Source organism: Notolepis coatsorum (assembly GCF_963971535.1).
Source record: "Notolepis coatsorum genome assembly, chromosome: 19".
NCBI lineage: Eukaryota > Metazoa > Chordata > Actinopteri > Aulopiformes > Paralepididae > Notolepis > Notolepis coatsorum.
Window position 1 is genome coordinate 31,538,987 of NC_140183.1, and position 24,728 is coordinate 31,563,714.

Sequence of the window (24,728 nt, forward strand, 5' to 3'; positions counted from 1 at the left end):
TTCTAACTGTTTAGCGTCATCCTCTGATAGTTTGGGGAGGTTAATTTGATTAAGATATGTGTCCATTTTGTTTTGATCGAAGGCCGTTTCTGATTTATACAAGTTGGAGTAGAACTCTTTGAATGTCGCGTTAATTTTTTAGGGTCTGTAACAAGTCCTTGTTGTGCTTTAATGGTAGTTATATCTGCAAATTTTGCGTTGACTCTTAATCGCATAGCTAGTAGGTGACTTGGTTTAGAACCTTGAGAGTAATGCTGTTGTCTTGTGCTACGTATTTGTACTTCAGATTGTTGTTTATAAATGGCGTTAATCTCTTTTTTTAGCACATTAATTTGAGTTTCCAGTCGAACCGAGTCGTTATATTGTAAAGAAGTAAATCTCAAACTGTGGTACGCGTACCACTAGTGGTACTTGGTGGTACTGCTGGTGGTACTTGAAAACATTTCCAAAAAAGCTAAAAAAAAAAAGGCCACTGAACTTAGAAGCAGGCCAGGCCAGTGTTTCTGGTTGCGGCAGCGCGATAGTTAGATAATCTAAGTGGGGAACAACCAGGAGATCACTGTGACAGAGAGTAATGCAGTCTAAACAGTCATAAATCTTTCATTCAACTTCAGCCCTGATCATAACCATTTATTTTTAGATTTCTTGTAATGTCAGATAAAAAATGAAACACTCCCACTTTTCTGAAAAGAATTGGTGTTAAATCTGACATTACAAAAAATCCATCAATGAATATGTATTGTCGGATATTTTCTTCTCAATTTCCACTGCTTTCTCTTTCACGGAGCTCGTCCCCGCCGGTGCCGTTATATTGTCGTCTGCTATCTCCCTCTCGGGGCAAGTCGTCATCGGGCCCGTTATATTATCAGCTACTGTCTCCCCAACGGGGCAAGTCAACATCGGTGCCGTTGTACTGGCCGCTGCTGTATCCCTCGATGAGCGTGTCACAGCTTGCTCCGTTGTACTGTCTACTCCGTGTTTCTTTCCAGTCTCTTTCTTTTCCTTAGGTCCCATGTTGAATCTTTATTTCTTTTGATATAGTTAGTAGAAGGTCTTATTTAATATATACGATGAGGTTTAAACTCATTAGTGTTGTGCAAATAAGGTTTTGAAGCGAAATTAACGTTGACGGGAGCGGAGCTTTGACCAAACATGTCTGCTACATGTTCTCAAACCGGAAGTCCCTAAAAGAAATATTCTAACCCACATAAATGGCATAATCATACTCCCTTATTCAATAACAATGCACTCCTGATTGGAAAACGACCTATAAGATTCCCTAGATGGGAATAACGCACAGTTATTGTTATGTTTGAAGGCTCATGGTGTCCCATTAAGGATACCAATTGTACACCACAGATACCACAAATTCTTCTATGAAAGAGAGACATCGAGAGGTTTTGTATCAGATTTTTATCATCAATTACTAACGTCCTCGTATGAAATCCTCCACCTAGACTCAGTCTGGAGGAGGGATATACCAGACCTGGAAATAAATTTTGATTGGCAAGAAGCCTGGGCAAATGTTCGACTTGCGTCACGTAACCCGGACCATCAACAAATCAATCTTAACTATATTCATAGTGAACAGAATGGGTCTTAAACAAGACTCCAGATGCACCTTATGTACAAATGGGGATGAGGGTACATTTATGCACATGTATTGGGACTGCCCACCAGTTAAGATATTCTGGAAAGAAGTGACCCAGCAATTATGAATGAATGAATGAATGAAAACTTTATTTAACAGATTGCAGAATGGGTACAATACAGTACGGCTCAATACATACAATTGTTAAGGGGATGCAGACCTGAGAAAGACGTTTGTCTTGTTTCCATCAGGGTCCCCCATTTTCAATTCATATAGACATTTATGACATACATAACATACATGACATTTATGGCATAGGGACATATAGGTATTTAGTACTGATACATTTGTGACATAGGCGGTATTCAAATATACAGTACTGTTACCCCTAGATCCTGACAGAGTATATACATATGATGGGGAGGGGACTGTACATTAGGAGGGGGTGGGTGGGTGGGAGGGGAATATACATACGGCGGGGAGGGAATATATACATGCGGTGGGGAGGAGACTGTCTATTAGGAGGTGGTGGGGGTTTTGGGCATTTACGGTGGCCAGTTTCGAATTGCAGCCTCCCGTAGGTGCTCTTTAAGGGCGGTTTTGAATGTGGGCAGGGATTCACATTCCTTTACAGCTTTGGGTAGGGCGTTCCACATTGTTGTGGCATAATTGCGAAACGTGTTTAGTCCCTTGTTTGAGCCGAATCTGGGTTTAACATGATTTGTTGAGCTTCCTCTGGTGTAGTGGTTGTGGTATTCACTGACCTTTGGGAAGTATTTTGACATGTACATGGGCACCCCGGTCGTATAGTGTATCTTGTAGACCAGGCCCATTGCAAGTTGCTGTACTCTGTCGTCTACTCTAAGCCATCCTAGGTTGGCAAAGTGGGCAGGGGTGAGGTGGGTTCTGGGGTTCAGGTCAAGTAGTAGTCTGACCAGTTTGTTTTGTGATGTTTGTAATTTTGTTTTAAGCGCCTTTGAGGTGCTTTGGTACCATGAGGTGCACGCATAGTCATAGTACCCTTGAATGAGTGCTCCTGCCAGAGTCCTCAGGGTATTCTTGTTTACCAGAGAGGAGATCCGGTACAAGAATCTAGTTCGTTGGTTGACTTTTTTTATTACATTGGATGCCATTTTGTCACAGGAAAGATTTGCCTCTAGGATGGAACCCAGGTAGGTAATTTCGTCTTTCCTTGTGACAATATTGTCACCCACTGTAACTGAGAAGCCGTCGGTCTTGCTGAGTTTGTTATTTGAACCGAAGAGAATGGACTCTGTTTTGCCCATGTGTAATGATAGTTTGTTATCAGCGAGCCATATGCAGATTTTGCCTAGTTCCGTGCTGAGGGTTTTTTCAACCTGCAATTTGTTCTTGTCAGAGACCAGCAGGGCTGAGTCGTCCGCAAACAGGAACAAGTTGCAGTCACAGGCTGACGACATGTCATTTGCATAAATTAGGAAGAGTAGCGGTCCTAGTATGCTTCCTTGTGGAACACCACAGCTCACTGTGAGGGGGGGGGATAGAGTACCGTTTACCTCTACCATCTGTTCTCTCCCCTCCAGGTAGGATTGCATCCAGCTCACTGATAGGCTATCAAAACCAATTGCTTTTAGCTTGTCCATTAGAATGGAGTGATTGACAGTGTCGAAGGCCTTTTGTAGGTCCAGCATGACCATGCCGCAGTATTTGCCAGCGTCCACCTCTTGTTTGATGTGGTCGTTCAAATAGAGGAGGCATGTGTCAGTGGAGTGGGACGTTCTGAAGCCAGATTGGAATTCGTAGATTAGGTTTTTTTCCGCCAGGTACTTTTCGACCTGTTCGTAGACTATTTTCTCCATGACTTTCGAGATGGAGGTAAGAATAGAAACAGGGCGGTAGTTGCCTGGGTCTAATTTGCTGCCCTTTTTGTGTAGAGGGGTCACTCTCGCAATTTTGAAGTCCTTGGGGACGTGCCCCTGTTTTATAGAGAGGTTTATTATGTGTGTGATGACTGGGGTGATGGCGGCTGCTGCGTCTCTGAGGAATTTGGAGGGGATGTTGTCATGGCCAGTGGCCTTGTTAGGTTGGAGGGCGCTCAATTTTTTGAGTACCTCATCGGTTGTTACCATTTCAAGTTTGAAGTCGTCTTTGTGGACCCCTAGGTTTTTGTAGTATGCTACTATGTGTTCTACCCCATAATGCCCTGAGTGGGAGGGTAGTTTGTTTACCAGTGTTGTGGCTATGTTTGTGAAGAAGATGTTTAAGTAATTGGCTACATCCAGCTTGTCTGTGATGAGCGTGTTGTCCGTCTTTATGTTTATGTTTGAGAATCTGGTTTTAAGTTTTTTACTGCAGCCTAGTTGATTATTGAGTAATTTCCAAAGTTCGCGGGGTTTGTTTTTGTTTTCCTCAGTTTTGTCGTTGATGAAATTTCTTTTTGCGGTTCTGATCATGGTGTTTACGTCATTTCTTAGTCTGTTTCTTTGGATTTTTAGTTCAACCACGTGGGCTTGGAGTTCACTGTTTGAGCTTTTGGAAAGCTTTGTCTGACTTTTATGAAGTTCAGAGCATTTTTTGTCTCTGGTTTTCATAGCGGCCAGTATTTCAGTGTGCATCCATGCCTCAGCGCGATTTTTAACCCTGGTGGTTCTTATCGGTGCCATGTTGTTGAGTATTGCTGTGAATTTGGTTTTGAATCCAAGCCATGTTTCTTCAACCTGTGTACCACTGAGCTCATCTGACCAGTCCAAGCTCCCCAGTTCTAGGTTAAAGGCCTCTCTAGAGTAAGTTTTGAGGTCTCTAGATGTGACTGTTTTGTGACAGCCGGCCTTCTGTTTTAGCTTTTTGCGGGTACAGAAAATCATATAATGATCACTTAACCCGCATGCTATCACCCCTTTACTGGAGATCATGGACTTGTCAGAGGTCAAAATGAGGTCAATGGTGGTTTGTGTCGAATCGCATACCCTTGTGGGGTATCTCTTAACTCTGAATATACCTGTACAACCCTCTGTATTACTGTTGAATGATGTTTTTGAGTTTGCAGTCCCTATACAGCTAAAGAGATTGGTTTTATCTGGTATCACAGCGGCTAAAAAGCTGATAGCATCACGATGGTTTCAACCGGAAAAAAAATTGCAGAAAGGTCTGGATTCTTACATATCTCGATGTGATTTATCTAGAAATATCTACAGCAAGAATTTTGGGTCTCAGTGAATCCAAAATTACAATAAAAGCTAGCATATGAATTGTAGTGCCTGGTTAGGAGCGAATGATAATGGATGGATTATCCAAGGGGGGGCCCGGGGGGGGGGAGCGAGTGAGAGCATGTGTATAGGGTATTAGATAGCAAGTATTAGGTGTATATCTTGTATAATACAATTATTCAAATGTGATTGCATTGGATGTGCACTGTTAATTAATGCTTGTATATCTAATTTTATGTTTATGTTTATGTGTTTGTTTAAAAAATAATAAGAAAAAATATATAAAAAAAATTATTATAATAATAATAATACATTTGATTTATAGTGCACTATATATTTGGAAACCAAATCTCAGAGTAAAAACAGACTTTAAAAACATAGGCAATTAAAAAACAACACAAAAGCATTAAAAAAAGGGATAAAACACACAAGGCATGTATAAAAAGGTTAAAACTAAGGGAAGGCTTTCGTGAAGAGGTATGTTTTAAGTCCTCTTTTAAAGGAAGCAGTGGTCTGTGGTGCTCTGAGGTAGTCATATATTTACTGTTAGGATCTCTGTTTAACAGTACTGTATATTTGCATATCTTTTACAGTATGTCACAAATGTAACAGTACTGCATATCTGTCATGTATGTCATAAATGTCATGATTAGTTTAGATTAGATTAGATTTTTTATATCTGTATATTGTGTATGTCATAAATGTCATTATGAATTGTACCCATTCTGCAATCTATTAATAAAGTTTTCAATCAATCACATAAGCACACCAAACACGGAGTATAATCAGAAGCGTGTGCGCAGCGTGTCTGCATCCGCGTGCGCGTCCGTGTCAGTTTCCGAGTATGCTGGAGGCCTTAGGCCATGTCCACACAAATCCAGATCTTTTGCAAAACGCACATTTTCTTCCACAGTGTTTTCAGAAACGTAAACGGAGATTTTCGAAAACGCATTTTAAAGTGAAGATTTTCCAAAATATCTGTTCAGTGGATCTGTGTAGCCACTGTAAACGCATAGTCTAGATAAACGATGACGTCACAGCTCACTACGCATGCTCAGACTGTATATGGGAATAGGCGGCCTGTAGCCTTGAAGGCATGAAGGTAATAATGATGGACAGCGCCTGGTGCTGAAATGGCATGTACAGTTTCTTCCCCCTCGAATGTATATATTTTCTTAATATATATCTTAACAGGTTCAGTGCCAGAGGTCGCTATGGGCGTTGGGCCGTTGTGTGCCTGCGCTCTGTTCAATGGGGATAAATTCCGGTGTTTGCAGTGCTAAACCTATATTAAATATTATAGCTATGGATCTAATAACAATCAAAAGTTAGGGGCGCACTGAAATTATGGCAAGGGTTATTAGCCCCCTAACTTTTGATTGCAAAGTCTGACATTGACCCCCTTTTCAGGAGTTGACCTAGAGCCCACCAAGGTCATGCATATCAAGTTTGGTCAATGTCAGACCTTGCAATACACTGTAAGGCACTGTAAGGCTACTGTCCTGCCTCACTTCCAGTGATGAAGCTAAGCTATGCTAACGGAGCGTCTATTCCCAAAGCTAAAATGCACGCACAGAGACAAAAAAGGTATGCATCTTCTTGTCTAACTCCAGGGAAGATGTTAAATAAGCTAATTTCCAAAAAAAAGTGGAGTTCCCCTTTAAGTGGCGAGTGACTTTTTTTCGTTGTCCGTTTATTTCTCGCCGGATACAATGTCAATGTTGAGATCACAATATCCCGATTCTGAAACAAAATAAGGCGAGTCCTTATCACAAATTGTTCCAAAGATATTTAATATTTTGCTAAACATGTCTAGTGTTGCGCCCGGCTTCAGTTAAAAGCCAAATTGCATTCTAAATTTAGTTAATAGACGCCAGACATGAGGTCTGCACCTGATGCGGTCTGATGTTGCGGATAGTGGAGGATGTTGGTATCACGCGTGAGTGGTCCCAGGATGACCTAATAACTTAACATTATTAGTTGAATAGTTACTGTACTACAGGAATCATTTGAATATGTGAGTTACATGAATATAGCCCGTGGACACAGACATTCATACGCATTAACAGCTCTGTCTTTTAATACACACTTATATCATACAGTAATGTTAAATAAGATATTGAAAGCTGAAGGATGAAGTTACAAATGAAAAGGGGCAAAAGCACTTACTCTTTGACAATTCTACAGCGCACAATGGGTTTTAAACTGATGTCAAATCGGAGCAAGAAAAGCTGAATCCGCTTCAAGAAGACCCACTACATTAGGTATAATAATTACAACAATTGCATTGTTACTGTTCACATGTGGTGCCGTCACAGTCATATATAAAAGGATACAGTTTGAATGACCTATAGAGAAACACATCGTTTCTCAATGGTCCTGTCTGCTCGGTACCGCTATGGTATTTGAGATATCGCTTATCGCCACCTACGGCATGCTTGTTGGAGCAATTTATATGCGTTTATGTGTTTGCGTCTGGATGGAGTTTTATTTTTTAACGCTGCCGTGTTTGGACGAGGATATTTTTTTAAACTGAGCCTGAAAATATCAGTTTTGCAAAAGATCCAGATACGTGTGGACATGGCCTTAGATTAATCTGTCTAGTTTAGTTAGGATGTCTATTTGCTCTGCAGACATGGGAGAACCTTTTTAACCTCTGTCTCTGTCTCAACCGGCCCCATGGAACAGCTTGTCTGGCCTGCAGTGCTGAGCCTTACCTGCTCTGCCCTGACCAATTCTGAGTGGTTTCTCCTGCCCCCCGGGGCATAATGCCCTGAGCTATTATCTTGTATCTCATCCTGTATACATACGCTTGCAGTAGTTTCAAGTTCAAGTTCAAGTTTCAAGTTCAAGTTTCTTTAATAGTTGTCATACAGAAGTACAGAATACTTTTGTACAAAATGCTTCTTACTGTTGCGCTCCAGAGACTGTGCATGACAAGATAAGTATGAAATAAAAACATAGTAAAAATTAGAAGAAAAAAAAAGAGGTCACAGTGTTCAGTTTAGACATATGTACAATGTTCGTAGACGTAGTTACCATACAATATACAATACTGTGCAGTGTACTAATATACAATACTATATAGTGCAAGGCATAAATGGACGAGGTGCAGTTTAGGTACAATTCACAGTAGGTGTACGAGTTGTAGTGCAAATCCTTTATCAATAAATATAAAGTGTAAGTGTGTTTGTGTGATCTAAAGTGTGGAGAGTGGGTGCTGCAGTGTGTTGTTTGTTTGAGTGAGTGTGTGTGTGCGTGTGGGTGTGTGTGCTGTGTGCATTTGATGGTTGTTGCATAGTGATTATTGTTCGTTTAGCGATTATTGTTCGTTTAGCAGCCTGATGGCCTGGGGATAGAAGCTCCTTCTGAGTCTTTCTGTGCTCGCCATAAGACTATCTATAACTCAATTTCACAATTTTCTTATATACTTTGATTCTACTGTCACCATGTATTTATTGCTCCATCTCCGCCCACTACAAACATGGGAACTATTTAACCCCTGTGTTGTCGGGCCTTACAAATAAATTTGATTTGATAATACCCAGCTCATACTACAAGACAACGCCAGATTGTATTTTCAGCTAACCCAGTCAGTCCTAGATTTAGCTAGTTTTCCTGTTTATCCCCGTACCTGTCCTGCCATGTCTAATCCTGCCTTGTCCTCTTTTGTCTTCAGTCCTCTACCTGGCTCCCCTCCCTGCGCTCCTTCTGGATCCTGTGTATGATCCCGCTTGTCTGACTACGCTTCTCCTGGATTGCCCCTTGAACTGTCTGAGTACCTGGCCTCGTCTATGACCCCTTGCTTGTCTGATTACTCTGTGAATTTTACACACTTGGAACCCGTTCAGTTTTCTGCTCGTCTCTCTGAGTCTTACAGTCAAACCTTAACACCTACAAGTGGATTTAGACCTATGTATAAATCTTGTAAGATTTTGGGGATTCCACCAAACCAAACTCTGGCTGAATGTGAAAACCGGCTCTGTGACTCACCGCAGGCCGGCACCATCGTCTTGGGCAGCCTCTGTCTGTGCATCAGGACGGGGCAGGGGTCTCGGCCACTGTTAGGCTCATGGACGTCTCGGACCTCCACAGTGTTGTCCACCAGGTAATACTGGATGGTCACGGACCGAGTCTCCCCGTACAGAGTGTCAGTGTTATCCCACACCGCAAAGAAACGCAACACCTTCAGAGGAAGGGGGTCAATATACAGTAAGTAATCACAATCAGAAACACATGTATTACATAATACAATGAAAGTACAGGTATGTGTTTCTTATACCTCTTTTATTCCTAGAATGTTAAAGGAACATGCCAACATTATGAGAAATGCACGTACCCTCTTCTCCAAGTCAGCCTAGCTTAGCATAAATGAATGGAAGTGGATACGGATCACTAGCCTAACTTAAAACTCCAGGAGAAAACTCTAGGCTTGCAGGCGGATATCTTTCTACTGAATGCACAGAAAGGAAATTATCTTCTTGTCTGACTCTGGAGAAGACGGTAAGCGCATTTACCATAATGTTGGCGTGTTCCTTAACATATTCGGGGCCATTGGGATTAGACTATGAGGCCAGCTTTTCATTACAAGTTTTCAATGTGCGTGAGGTTGTTTGTAGAGCTAAATCTATATTTTATATTATTGCTATGTGTCCATTGTCATTGTCAATTGACGGTATAAACCAGGGAGGGGAAAACTGGTGGCCCGCGGGCCGCATGCGGCCCTCACCGACGCTCCATGCGGCCCCAGGCCAATATTAAAAGAAATAATAATAAATTTTTTTTTTTTTTTTTTTTTTTTTATATATATATTCGACTAAGAGGTTGGCAGTCGACTATGGCTCCTTTCGATCGATTAGTCGACTATTCGACTAATAGGGGTCAGCCCTAGTGTGGACATATTCAACGCTGTTGAAAGTGCCGTGCAGCAATATGGGGGGTTTGATAAACTGTCCGCTGTTGTTACCGATGGAGCACCCGCAATGAAAGGAAAACACACACGATTCGCCGGGCTTCTAAGGCAGAGTGGCGTTGAGTGTCCAATGCTGCACTGCATTATACATCAGGTAAGTTCGCTAACATAATTTCCATCTATTGTGGGTCACTAATAATCAGGGGTGCAGTGGTCATGCCACGCGGTACCACGCCGTCCCAGCACTTTTCTGAGCAGAAGTACGCGCACGGATGTGTACGCGTGTGCACGCAAAAATAAAACGTTATTTCATCTGATGCAGATCGCATGCACAAACATTGAAGTTGACATTCCTTCTATTGTGCGCCAACAGGAGAGACCACAAGTGTCTCATTAAAGACAGAACCATTATTGACCCACTGTGGGGGAGGGTGAATGTCATGCCACTTTGATAAAGGGTCAATGGGAGGCATGTAGAATTGCACAAAAAGGAATTCATTATTCTGATGAGTATTGCACTTGGCTACTTGTTTACTTTTGTAACACTGAAATGCATGTTATGGATATGAAGCACTCAGGAATGTTTTGTTTAGTAGCAGGATAAAAGTTTATACATTTAACAAAATCATTTATTATTGCACTTTTGATTTAATGTTGTAGTGAAATGCAGCAGGAATGCTGCTTTGTGTTTGTTGAGCAGTGGGCTTTAAGTTCATACATTTATTTTAATAGAAGCCTTCATTATAATTTGTCATTTTTGTATATATTTGGGTTACACAGCAATACTTTCAAATTCAGCTGTATTTCTAAATTCATAAAGTTGAAATTAAGCATTACTAAATGCGTTTGAAATGGAATAAAAACAAAGTTACAACAAATTATAATAGTTTATATGCCTTATTTATCACATCTGTGACTATTATGGGCTATTTTGAGTGATGGGGTACTACTGGCGGGACTGCCGATAAACAATGCGGCCCCCCAGATTGAGTGTGGAAATTTAGTGGCTCTCACCATATACAAATCCAATCCAACTTTATTTATAAAGCGCTTTAACAGCCACAGGGGCACAAAGTGCTGTACAGAGGGAGCATATTAAAAACTATAAGCAGCACAAAAAATGTGGGATGCTCGATATTGGCTTTTTAACCGATACCGATATACCGATATTGTCCAACTCTTAATTTCCGATACCGATATCAACCGATATCAACCGATACCGATATATGCAGGGTTCCCCCCCCCCCCCCAAAAATGGAATAGAGTACTTAAAAAAATATTTAAAAGCAAAGGACACAGTAACAAAACGATACAACAATAACACAGTAAGACAATAAGATCATAAAATCAACAAGCTACATGGTGTCGGAAGCCAGAGAGAAAAGGTGGGTCTTAAGGAGGCCTTTGAAACGGGGCAGTGATGAGGCCTGCCTAATCTGCAGTGGCAGCTCGTTCCACATTTTGGGGGCGACAACGGAGAAGGCACGGTCCCCCCTGAGCTTACGCCTAGTTGTAGGCACTACTAGGAGCAGCTGGTCAGCTGACCTGAGAGAGCGAGAAGGTGTATAGACCTGCAACAGCTCAGAGAGGTAGGGTGGGGCAAGGTCATGAAGAGCTTTAAAAGCAAATAAAATAATTTAAAAATGAATCCTAAAGTGCACGGGGAGCCAGTGGAGTGAGGATAAATCGGTGAGATGTGGTCATATTTACGAGTGCCAGTTAAAAGACGTGCAGCGGCGTTCTGCACCATTTGAAGGCGAGCCACTGAGGATCCACTCACCCCTGCTTCAAAATGCTGCGCCTGTAGGATGGGCTTAATTTTGGCCAGCTGCCTCAACTAGAAAAAGCTCGATTTGACCATGATCTGGCTGTCAAATTTAAGGTCTGGGTCGATTTTTACACCTAAGTTCTTTACTATTGGTTTGACATGTTGTGCCAGCAAACCCAGATCTAACAGTGAGGTCACAGAGGGGCCATCAAAAACCATGACCTCTGTCTTTTTGTCATAAATTTTTTTTTAAATTCAATGCCATCCAGGATTTTATGTCATTGAGACATTTGGTCAGCGGCTCTATGGAAAAGGAGCCAGACTTTTTTAGTGGCATATAAATCTGGCTGTCATCAGCATAGCAGTGAAAAGGAATGCCGTGCTTTCTGAGGATGGAACCAAGGGGCAATAAATAAATAGAGAACAGGACGGCGCCAAGTATCGAGCCCTGGGGTACACCATACAATAGGGGGGCAGTAGAGGACACAGAGTCCTCGAGCTTGACACAAAAAGATCTATCTGCCAGGTAGGACATGAACCATTTAAGGGCTATGCCTCTGATGCCCACCCACTGTTCAAGGCGGGCAATTAAAATGTCATGGTCCACCTTGTCAAAAGCGGCCGACAGGTCTAAAAGGACCAGGACAACACAGTCACTGGAATCAGTAGCTAAAAAGATGTCATTAAAAACTCTTCAGTGCTGTGCAGGGATTTAAAACCAGATTGGAAAACCTCGAGAATATTGTGCTCGTTTAAAAAATTCATTAGCCGAGTATAGACAATTTTCTCGAGGATCTTTGATAAAAATGGCAGTTTAGAGATGGGCCTAAAGTTTGACATGGCTGCAGGATCAAGCCCAGGCTTCTTGATCAGGGGCTGCACAACGCATGTTTAAAAAGTGCCGGGACCACACCAGAGGACAGGCTGCTATTTATAATGTTAAGTACAGTAGGCCCAACAGCTGGGAAGACTTCCTTAAAGAGTCGAGGTGGAACAGCATCATCTGGGGAGCCCGATGGCTTCATTATACAAAGTTGCCCACCCCTGGTATAAACCTTCCCTTCAATATGCCATAAAGAAATACTTTTTTCATCAATACGTTCCCGTTTTATAGCGTCGTGAATATGAACTATACCGCAATGGTCTGGGGTAATTCCTGCAAAGCTAGTAATAGGGCGCTAAGCTAATAACGTTAAATCGATGGCGTTTCGGCCCTACACAAGCTAGAGTTAAAAATCAAAATGCATATGATCGGTATCATGTTCCACCATGAATGCATGAAAGGGGGGGGGCAGGGGAAGTCGTTTCTGATTATTGATTACCAATAACGGAATTCGTTATTGCAACATCATACGCTGACCGGGTGGATGGCTATGAGAACAAGGCCCGATCAGACTGAAATTGACGTCAAATCGCTCGTACCTGTGGCCGGTTGGATTCCAGAAAGAATTTCCCAGTTATTTGATCGCCATCTGGTAGATCGATATGTCCATTGGCTGATGCTATATTCCTTTACTGCATACTGAATTCGGCGTCGCAAAAAGTATTACAGGCGATCTGTTGAAGCCATAGCTTTAGGCTAACAGAAAAGCTAACCCGGAGCGAAAAAAAAGTTACACCCGGTCTGCAACAGGGGAAACTGCATTCTCGAGACAGCGCCAATACCAGGATCTGGCTGGTACTGCACTTTCGGAGTCCCGATATGCCGTTTCCAGCCAAAATACAGCTCTGTGACATTGAGTAGGATATTAAAATGGAATAAAAGCAAAACCGAGTTGGCCTTCAAAGGATGGCGCCCAATCACGTATACGTGGTTGGCCGCGAATCGGTTAACAGGGAATCACCTTGTGTCCACTGTTGGTATAAATGATCGCTCCATGTTGCTTATGGGTCACTACCGTATGGGTTACTACGGGCACCGTTTGCCATCTATCTTTGAAGGATCACTTATATTCTATTACATAGAGAAATCGCTGAAACATACAAAACAAGATTTTTTTTTGTGGCAGCTTTTCACACAGCAAGACCTCCCAAACAAGATCCACCCGTCAACATCAACCGGAGTAATCCTTCAAAAGATGGCGGTTTGGCCAAAGATATTTTAGTCAGTTTCCCGACCCACATCTGACCCTGGAAAACGACCAGAGAAGAGAGGCATCTCAAGGCAGGTCCTACTACCCAAGGTTCCTATATTAGGAAGGTTTGGTCACCGATGCATAAGTAAACAACCACTGGTGAGCTGACCAGGACCGGCATTCTAAGTGATTCATTAACTTAAATAGAATCCAGGTCCCAATGGTTGTTGAATTACCACAAGGAAAGTCCATGTCCAGACCTTTTTTTTCTCCAAAAGACCTTGGTCCTAGCAGGACACCTTGGTGTAAAAGGGTTAGTGGACGACCTCTGTTGAGAGACTCTTCTTCCTTGGCTTCGTTTGCAAGCAGTTAGAAGGTGATATTTTATACGTTTGAATGAAGTTACACACTGAATAGTTGCATGAGAATTTTATTGTATGACGATGAAACCACCCATATTTAACCAACATGGGATATGGACTTGGGTCAGTACAGTAGTAATCCATATTTACAGGACCTGGGTCAGCAGTACCCCGTATTTACAGGACCTGGGTCAGCAGCAGTAATCCATATTTACAGGACCTGGGTCAGCAGTAATCCATATTTACAGGACTTGGGTCAGCAGTAACCCATATTTACAGGCCCTGGGTCCGCAGTACCCCATATTTACTGGACCTGGGTCAGCAGTAATCCATATTTACAGGACATGGGTCAGCAGTAATCCATATTTACAGGACTTGGGTCAGCAGTAATCCATATTTACAGGACCTGGGTCAGCAGTAATCCATATTTACAGGACCTGGGTCAGCAGTACCCCGTATTTACAGGACCTGGGTCAGCAGTACCCCATATTTACAGGACTTGGGTCAGCAGTAACCCATATTTACAGGACCTGGGTCAGCAGTACCCCGTATTTACAGGACCTGGGTCAGCAGTAATCCATATTTACAGGACCTGGGTCAGCAGTACCCCGTATTTACAGGACCTGGGTCAGCAGTACCCCATATTTACAGGACCTGGGTCAGCAGTACCCCATATTTACAGGACTTGGGTCAGCAGTAACCCATATTTACAGGCCCTGGGTCCGCAGTAATCCATATTTACAGGACCTGGGTCAGCAGTAATCCATATTTACAGGACCTGGGTCAGCAGTACCCCATATTTACAGGACCTGGGTCAGCAGTACCCCATATTTACAGGACCTGGGTCAGCAGTACCCCGTATTTACAGGTGTAAAAGCTTCAAGACAAGATCGTTTGAGAAACATTTGGAATGAGAGGACTGTGGTGTTACCTTACGGTCCAGGGTGAGGAACTGCTCCAGGCAATCGAAGTCAGAGGGCGTGACATAGGACTGCTGGGGCTGGACTTGACGCCGTGTGATGTACGGGTCAAGTGGTGTCAGCTCCGAGTCATTTACAATCAGGCCTTCGCTCTCCATGAATTCCTGTTCGGTAATGCAGAGTGAGGTTTTTTTTGCATAATATTCGTAATATGTGAATAGTTGTATGCTGCAAATCTGCTCTTTTTTTCAATGCACATTAATCTGTTAATACCTGTAGACAAACAGGCACAATTGGGATGTTTAAATTATTTTGGGGGTATTTCTTAACCATGTTCTATTACACATGGTTATATGACTGTTGTATGACACACAGTCATACAACTGCGTGTCATATAACAGTCATATAACCATGTGTAATAAAACATGGTTAAAAAATACCCCAAAAGTAATTGGTACTTGTGTTCCACTGCTGATAACAACCCAATCCATACCCCCAGGGAATTACTTACAGCACCAGAGAATTATAAGTTAGCAGTCCTTATAAGACAAGGTATTGATATTTTTTCATCTACATCATTTCATGGAGCTGTAATTAACACAAGACAAAGATTCAATCACTGGTGGCCATATTCAAACTCATTTCCTCATTTACTTATGTTTCAGATAGTTGTACTATTTTTTCAGTATATCCTGAGTAGTCTCCAGGTGTTCAAATCGAGTCTCTGCATTAATAACAAACTCCTCGAGACTGATAATTTTCTCTTCATGCTCCGATGTCAGTTTAATAGGTGACAACTTATTGTAGAGTGCTGTGGAGACCTCCTCGCGGACAATATCCCTAATCAAAGTAGCCAATTTGCTGTTGTTTGTCTTTCCAAGTGTAGTCATTGTCTAGAGGTGGCAAATTGGGATTCTTGGTCCAAGACAAGTCCGCTTATACAAGCAAGAAAGGCATTGTCTGTGCTTTCTTTTCCTCCAGAATTATGTAAAAAGCCTTAGAAAGTATATATTCGTCATTTTGTAGTTGATCTGATCATGGATAAAATAACTCAAATAGTATAAGGGAGCTACAGCAATGAGTACATGCCACTGGAACCGGACAAGATGTTAGGGGCACATTAGTTAAACTCCTGCACTGTTATTTGTTAGACTTTCACCTATACGAAACATAAATATATTACATATGGCTATAACATAACATACATTATGTACCTTTTTCCTGTGGTTGATAAGTACTTTATTTACATATTTTAAGCTAGATTGGGCTGGCTGTCAACACCACCATTCCTCCCAGGTGTCAGTCTCCTCATTCACTGCCATTAACTTTGGGGACCTAGTCTAAATATCATACTTCTGAAGTATATACAAACTACTGCTGTGTAGATTTCAATCAAATAGACAATTCTGAATCAAAGGTATGTGTTTGTTTTAGCATTTAATGCGTCTTTACAGATTTATGACCTTTGAAAAATAAAAGCAGATCCGACCTGTGCTGTGTATCTTTGCCCTGCATGGAATGTTGGGGAGTGATTACCATGGTTACCTGTTGCCTTGCTGGAGGAAAGATTCTAAACATTCTGTGAGAAGTTGACAGTTAGTCAAACTATACCTCAAGTGAGAAATAGTTCCTATTATACTCATAATTTAAAAAAGAAAAGAAAATTACCTTTGGCTCAGAAAAATATATTATGCAGAATCACATTGCTATATTGTTTGTTTATAATTCAGAAGTATATAGACTTGCTCCTCAAAATTAATGGAAATAAATGAGGAGCCTGACACCTGGGAGGAATGGTGGTGGTGACAGTGGATGACAGCAGTGGTCACCAGCTTAGGCTACTTGTAGATGGCTTTAAATAACAGTAAGATGATTTTTTACAGGTTCTACTAAAGTGAAATATCCCTTTAGTAGTTTACCTATTTCCCATAAGCTCCTATCCATACATTGTGTGTTTGTATCTTTTGAGAGAGAAAGTGGGGGAGACAGAGGAGCAGAGAGAGCTTGTGTGTGTGGTTTGTGTAGTTACCTTGGTGTAGGAATCACAGTGTGTGATGTGGTAGATGACCCCGTATACCACCAGGTCCATGCCGATGTTAAGGTCCTTCCAGTGGTAGTGGTCTCCTTTGTCATTCTTGGGCAGACGCTGGCGTTTAATCAGCTTGCCCTGGGGAATCCCAGAGTTCTCCACCATGGGCTCGATCACTAACATGCTGTCATCCTCCAGGTAATAGTAGAGGACCACGTGGCGCACGCAGAGCTGCTCCTTAGGAGAATGGAGCACATCCTGGTAGAAGTAGCCATGGAAACGCAGCACCTGGGGAGAAAAGATACATTTTTGTTGATCAAATTATAGTGTATAATGTACAATATATATAATTATTAGGGATGCTCGATATTGGCTTTTTTACCGATACCGATATACCGATATTGTCCAACTCTTAATTTCCGATACCGATATCAACCGATATCACATTTTAATGCCGATATCGGCCGATAATATCGGTAGGCCGATAATATCGGACATCCCTAATAATTATAATATAATTCAGTGACGTACAAAGTAATTTACACTATACAGATACAGCTTAAATAGTTTTTTCCTCAAAAACATAGTCCTCTACTAGACACAGTCCTTTACTGTTTACCACTGAGGGTTGAATGCCTTGCTCAGGGAGTGTGCGGATAGTATTATTCTGCTCATACACATGTTGGGAGTGTGAGTGTGTGTGAATACCTTCTTGTCAAACGCCACATTGGCGGGGATGAAGTCTACGGATTGGGCATGGCTGGAGGAGCCGTAGGTCCGGGCCGGCGTCTCATTGGACAGTTCGTCGATCTCATTCTGGGTCAGCTGCTCCGAGAGGAGAGGAGCCTGTCCGATGCCCACAATGGGCCGACGGGGCAGGACATAGCCATTACTATAGGTCAACGTCTGGGGCCGATGGAAGGCTGACTTCTAGACAGAAGGAATAATAAAATGCATACTTGGTTGAAATGAATCTATATGGGCTACTAATCAACCAATCTGAATGGACCCTCAACATCTTTGCTCTTCACGATCTCCACTGGCTCCGAGTTAAATACAGAATAGACTTCAAAATTCTACTCATCACCTACAAGGCCCTCAACAACCTGGCTCCCCCCTACCTTTCTGACCTCCTCAAACAACACACCCCCTTCCGACGCCAACTTCCTGTCAACCAGCCCCCAGACCAATCACCGAACATGGGGTGACAGGGTACTGCCCCCTCTCTGTGGAGCACACTTCCAATCCACACAAAAAATGCCCACACACTGCCAACCTTGAAAACGGCCCTCAAAACCCACCTGTGCACACAGGCTTTCCCCGCCTGAACTGCTGTAATGCTTAATAATAATAATAATAATAATAATAATAATAATAATTCAGTTAAACGTTCTGTAATCACTCCATTCTGATTGACAAGCTAAAGGCAATTGGTTTTGATAGTCTATCAGTGAGCTGGATGCAATCCTACCTTGAGGGGAGGGAACAGATGGTGGAGGTAAACGGTACCCTATCCCCCCCCCCTCACAGTGAGCTGTGGTGTTCCACAAGGAAGCATACTAGGACCGCTACTGTTCCTAATTTATGCAAATGACATGTCGTCAGCTTGTGACTGCAACTTGTTCCTGTTTGCGGACGACTCACTCAGCCCTGCTGGTCTCTGACAAGAACAAGTTACAGATTGAAAAAACCCTCAGCTCGGAACTAGGCAGAATCTGCATATGGCTCGCTGATAACAAACTATCATTACACATGGGCAAAACAGAGTCCATTCTCTTCGGTTCAAATAACAAACTCAGCAAGACCGACGGCTTCTCAGTTACAGTGGGTGACAATATTGTCACAAGGAAAGATGAAATTACCTACCTGGGTTCCATCCTAGAGGCTAATCTCTCCTGTGACAAAATGGCATCCAATGTAATAAAAAAAGTCAACCAACGAACTCGATTCTTGTACCGGATCTCCTCTCTGGTAAACAAGAATACCCTGAAGACTCTGGCAGGAGCACTCATTCAGGGGTACTACGACTATGCTTGCACCTCATGGTACCAAAGCACCTCAAAGGCGCTAAAAACAAAATTACAAACATCTCAAAACAAACTGGTCAGACTACTGCTTGACCTTACTCCTAGAACCCACCTCACCCCTGCCCACTTTGACAACCTAGGATGGCTTAGAGTAGACGACAGAGTACAGCAACTTGCAATGGGCCTGGTCTACAAGATACACTACACGACCAAGGTACCCATGTACATGTCAAAATACTTCCCAAAGGTCAGTGAATACCACGATCACAACACCAGAGGGAGCTCCACAAATCATGTTAAACCCAGATTCGGCTCAAATAAGGGACTAAACACGTTTCGCAATTATGCCACATCAATGTGGAACGCCCTACCCAAAGCTGTAAAGGAATGTGGATCACTACCCACTTTCAAAACCTCTCTCAAGGGACACCTACGGGAGACTGCAATTCAACACTGGCCCCTGTAAATATCCTAACCCAACCCCCTCCAATGTACAGTCATTTACCTAGTATGGTTGTCAATAGTCCAATGTACAATTTTGTTTGTTTGTACAGTGTCTCCCCCCCCCCTCAATGTAGAGTTTTGCTTGTTTATTCAGTGTGCCCCCCCCCCCCAACCACCTCCAATGTAAATTACCCAGTATGGTTGTCAATATCCCAATGTACCCAACCCCCCCCACCCAACCTCCTCCAATGTACAGTTTCTACGTCAAATGTATATACTCCCTTTTCTTGACTCCTTCTGTATCACAAACAGTACTGTATTTGCAAATCTGGTATGTCATAAATGTATAGATGTAGCAGTACTGACTATCTGTATGTCATGTATGTCATATATGTCCTGATGAATTGAAAATGGGGGACCCTGATGTAAACAAGACGAAAGTCTTTCTCTGGTCTGCATCCCCTTAACAATTGTGTGTATTGAGCTGTACTGTATTGTACCCATTCTGCAATCTGTTAATAAAGTTTTCAATCAATCAATCAATTAGAGTAGACGACAGAGTACAGCAACTTGCAATGGGCCTGGTCTACAAGATACACTACACGACCAAGGTACCCATGTACATGTCAAAATACTTCCCAAAGGTCAGTGGATACCACGATCACAACACCAGAGGGAGCTCCACAAATCATGTTAAACCCAGATTCGGCTCAAACAAGGGACTAAACACGTTTCGCAATTATGCCACATCAATGTGGAACGCCCTACCTAAAGCTGTAAAGGAATGTGAATCACTACCCACTTTAAAAAACACTCTCAAAGAACATCTACGGGAGACTGCAATTCGAAACTGGCCCCTACAAATGTCCTAACCCAGTTGTACAGTAAATGACCAAGTATGGCTTTGTCAGTATTCCAATGTACAATGTACAGTGTACAGTGTGTCCCCCCCCCCCCCCCCCCCCCCCCACCTCCAATGTACAGCACCCCCCCCCCCAACCCACCTACCCAACCCCCTCCAATGTACAGTTTCTACGTCAAATGTATATACTCTTTTTCTGGACATTTTTTGTATCACAAACAGTACTGTATTTGCAAATCTGGTATGTCATAAATGTATAGATGTAGCAGTACTGTCTATCTGTATGTCGTGTGATGATGAATTGAAAATGGGGGACCCTGATGTAAACAAGACGAAAGTCTTTCTCTGGTCTGCATCCCCTTAACAATTGTATACTTGAGCTGTACTGTACTGTACCCATTCTGCAATCTGTTAATAAACTTTTCAATCAATCAATCAAGTCTATCTGTATGTCATTATTATTATGTTACTTATGATGAATTGAAAATGGGGGACCCTGATGTAAACAAGACGAAAGTCTTTCTCTGGTCTGCATCCCCTATAACAATTGTGTGTATTTATTGAGCCGTATTGTATTGTACCCATTCTGCAATCTGTTCATACAAATATGTCAATCAATCAATCAATCAATGAGTAATTAGTGTAGTCGTCATGCAGGCATACGCATGCAAACCTAAGATATCAGTTTGCACTGTTGAATAAATGATTATCTCTAGCGCTCTGTTAGGTAGAGTAATAACACGACACGTATAAACATCGTTACTTGATATGACACTAACGTTATTCTAATAATTTACTGGCGTAAACTCGTCAACACAGAGTTCGGTTAGCGTTATGTCAACACTTACAAACACTGCGTCGAGATTATCATACCTAGCGTTAATTTGAGCAGTATGACTAAAAACGTTACCGTGGCATCGCGAAACGTGTTTCCAGGTAAGAATGGCAATCCATCGCCTGTATTAGACATTGCAGACGGTGTAGCTAATACTTTAAAGTTCCAATGATTTCCTTTCATCTGAAAATATTTGTTTAGTTAATTTATAGCTAACTTTTTTTCGTTGACTAGGTTAGATTACTAACGCTGTTGCCACAACAACATAAATACACGACCACCACATGGGAAGCTATGTGTAGAGGTTTCCATGAAAACAGCAGGATAGTAACAGTTGCCAAGGTAAACGCATACAAATTGATAGTAGGGAGAGATTCGAATTAGACTGTATGATAAAACCAGAGACAGTCTAAAACTAGATGTAACAATAAATAATAATGAATTAACTAATTCATTTAAACTTAAAATGAAATCAATAATGAAAAGAAAATCAATAACTTCAATGCAATGAGTCATGTGACCCTGATGAATTGAAAATGGGGGACCCTGATGTAAACAAGACGAAAGTCTTTCTCTGGTCTGCATCCCCTTAACAATTGTGTGTATTGAGCTGTACTGTATTGTACCCATTCTGCAATCTGTTAATAAAGTTTTCAATCAATCAATCAATCACCCACTGACCCCAAACCACTATCAAAATGTTTAGTTGGAAAGAGTACCACCATGTGGTAAGAGGTGGTATAGCAGTGTCACCAATTGTTGTAAGCTCCATTCTTTGCACCTGGTGAATAAAGTGATTCTGATTTTGATCAAGACCCCAGCTGCCTCTACCTGGGACCCTATAAGAATGGGTCACAGCCCCAAATTTCTCATGGAAGTCATTCAGCACTGGGAGACAACAATATACGTCTTATACTGTGATCTGTCTCCATTCAAAGGGTGGTACCGTGGGAAGATATTTCGAACATTTCTATGATGACACACCCATCCTCCTATAATTCTAGCCTGGGACTACAGACTTCGCCTACTGCTGTGGGATCGAATCCCACCAGAATGTTCTCTGCTCTATGTTGTCTCAGTCTTCTCAATAGAAAACTCTAAGGAGAGAGGACTGACCATTTTAGCGATGTTTGCAGACCCATCGTGTGTTCTGTATTATAGCTATGGAGACAATAGTATGGCTCATTTGACAGGCATTGTTCATAGTCCATCACTGACTAACCAGTTAATTTCTACATACTGTAGTTTGTGCACTATTACACGCTAAACATCACCCCATTCCAAAATAATCCAGTCTTTTTACATAGATTGCAAGATATGACGCGTTATATGCAATATGCCCAAATCGTTCAGGTTGCTCGCCTGAAACCCCAAATACTTCCAAATCAAAGGTATATACCGTACATATGTGTCTTCACAAAATCATCATCGTTTTAACTCAAAACTGTGATCGTTACCAAAAACATGTTTTATGTCAGATAAAATACGACACTGATCGGTACAAAAACATGTTTCAGGTTCGGTAAAATAGACATAGAATAGACCTTACCACAGAAGATACTCCAAAAAGAATAATCCCAGGGATCCCATCGCCATCGCGATTACTCTTGTATGTGTATACGGGAAATAGGTTTGAGGCGATAACATCTCTGAGCGATCGCTCTGTCCTCTGAGGGGGAGGAGTTCTTGCAGACAAAAAAAAAAGTGTCCCCACACTAAACTATCCCAGTTCAAAAGGTAGGCGATACTGCCACCTGGCAGGATTCGATCGCCATTGCAATTGTAACGTAGGCAGATGTGCCAGGGAGACCCAGGGAGCTCCGGCCGAGTGTCTAGAACGGGGATCAAAGGAAAAATAACTCACACATCTCAAAAACACAAGAGTTACGTACAAAGATCAAATATAGGATGTTATGTGTTTGTTTATATCGTGGAGGTATGTTTGTTTATAATGCTATTAGAAAAAGAAAGCAATACGCTTGGACCAGCACTCACAGATTTTGGTTATTTAATGGCAGCCTGAAACAAACATGTTTCGGAACAATTTATGTTCCTTCCTCAGTGTTGATGGCTAGCAAATGTTTGCATGTTTGAAACACTGAGGAAGGAACATAAATTGTTCCGAAACATGTTTGTTTCAGGCTGCCATTAAATAACCAAAATCTGTGAGTGCTGGTCCAAGCGTATTGCTTTCTTTTTCTAATATACTCCACGGGATTTCAGCACCCAGTGTTATATTTTGTGAGCGCAGTCTATCTTGACATATATGTTTATAATGCTACAAATATTGTATTTATTATTATATTATTTAATTATTTAATTTCACGGATGTCTGTAGAATCGACATGAAAGCAAACACCAATGATTTCTCCCAAATGAAGCCCTTAACCAGTTTAATCATTAAAACACACCCACTGTTAAATGGTAGATAGACTGTGTTTTATTGTACTTTTAGATTGTACTTTGGCCAGTGGTTTCTCTTGTAAAGTTACTACGTAGCATGCTCAGGACAACTTTGCGTGAGTGTGTGTCTGTGTAGCGGTGCTGGTGCTGGTGCGTGTACAGATGTATCTTTGTGTGTAAATGAAACGTGTATAATATCATGAATTTCCCCTTGCAGGATAACAACGTTTACCTTGACCTTGTTATGCACTTTACTGTTACCTTGCATCATTCTGGTTAGATGACAACTTCTTGTACTCTGTACTTGTGCTGCGCGATGACAATAAATTCGAATCTAATCTGATGTGGTCAAAAGCCATGGATTGTGGCTTTAATCACTGATCCACAAGACGAGTCATTATGATTGAGGGGATCTTCCAGATGGGAGAAATGAGGAAGTGGACCTGCTTGATCAGTCCAGTCTTCTCACAGCAGCAAGGCGTACAGTAGCCCCTCTCCTCTGTGAACATGTCCAGTGCTGTGATGAATCTACCCAGCGGTGTAGCGGTGATCCATGTCCTCCCTGCTGCAGCCTCCCCCTCTGCAGCTCTGTGTCTGGGACAAACAGTCTCCTCAGTGACAGGACAGTTCCTGAAGGGGCATCCAATGGCTCTGGGGGTAGGAATGATTTTACATTTAAATAACTTTTAATGGTTGACTAGTAAGTATTACATGTTTACTTTAATCCTTCCTTTTCTTTTTTTCTTCAGACTGTACAGATAATGATCGGACTGATGGTGTTCTTGATTGGTCTCGTGATGTCTTTCAGAATCGATTCTTTAAGTGTTTACAGTGGAATATTTGGCTGGGGAGCCATAATTGTAAGTGCTACTGTATGCCTTCAAATCAGAAGTCACCATATAACAGTTATATGCAAATCGATATGCAAATATTCAAATGTGCGATTAATTGGAGTTACTTCCATTGCAACTATTCAGCTTTGTTGGGTACAGTGGCTGGTCTATGTGACTATGAGGACTGACTGGTCTATGTGACTGTATGAGGACTGACTGGTCTATGTGACTGATGTCTGAATGGTCTATGTGACTCTGATGACTGACTGGTCTATGTGACTGTATGAGGACTGACTGGTCTAGTTCAAGTTCTTTAATAGTTGTCATACAGAAGTACAGAATACTTTCATACAAAATGCTTCTTACTGTTACGCTCCAGAGACTGTGCTAGACAAGATAGTATCAAATAACATAATAACATAATATAGCATGAATTTAGAAGAAGAAAATGAGGTCACAGTGTTCGGTATAGACATATGTAC

At 41.9% G+C, this 24,728-nt stretch overlaps 1 protein-coding gene across 1 annotated transcript in view; it reads right to left on the bottom strand.

Moving 5' to 3' along the window:
- LOC311246444 (EF-hand domain-containing protein 1-like) overlaps positions 1-21,145 on the bottom strand; it is a gene marked incomplete at both ends in the record, with an annotated part of 70,432 nt that extends 49,287 nt beyond the window's left edge. The window contains 5 exons of the mRNA XM_084336598.1: positions 8,770-8,962; positions 14,825-14,977; positions 16,843-17,130; positions 17,551-17,772; positions 21,086-21,145. Coding sequence (XP_084192724.1) covers positions 8,770-8,962; positions 14,825-14,977; positions 16,843-17,130; positions 17,551-17,772; positions 21,086-21,145 — 916 coding nt within the window. The remainder of the gene's footprint in view (positions 1-8,769; positions 8,963-14,824; positions 14,978-16,842; positions 17,131-17,550; positions 17,773-21,085) is intronic.
- Positions 21,146-24,728: the final 3,583 nt, after the last annotated feature.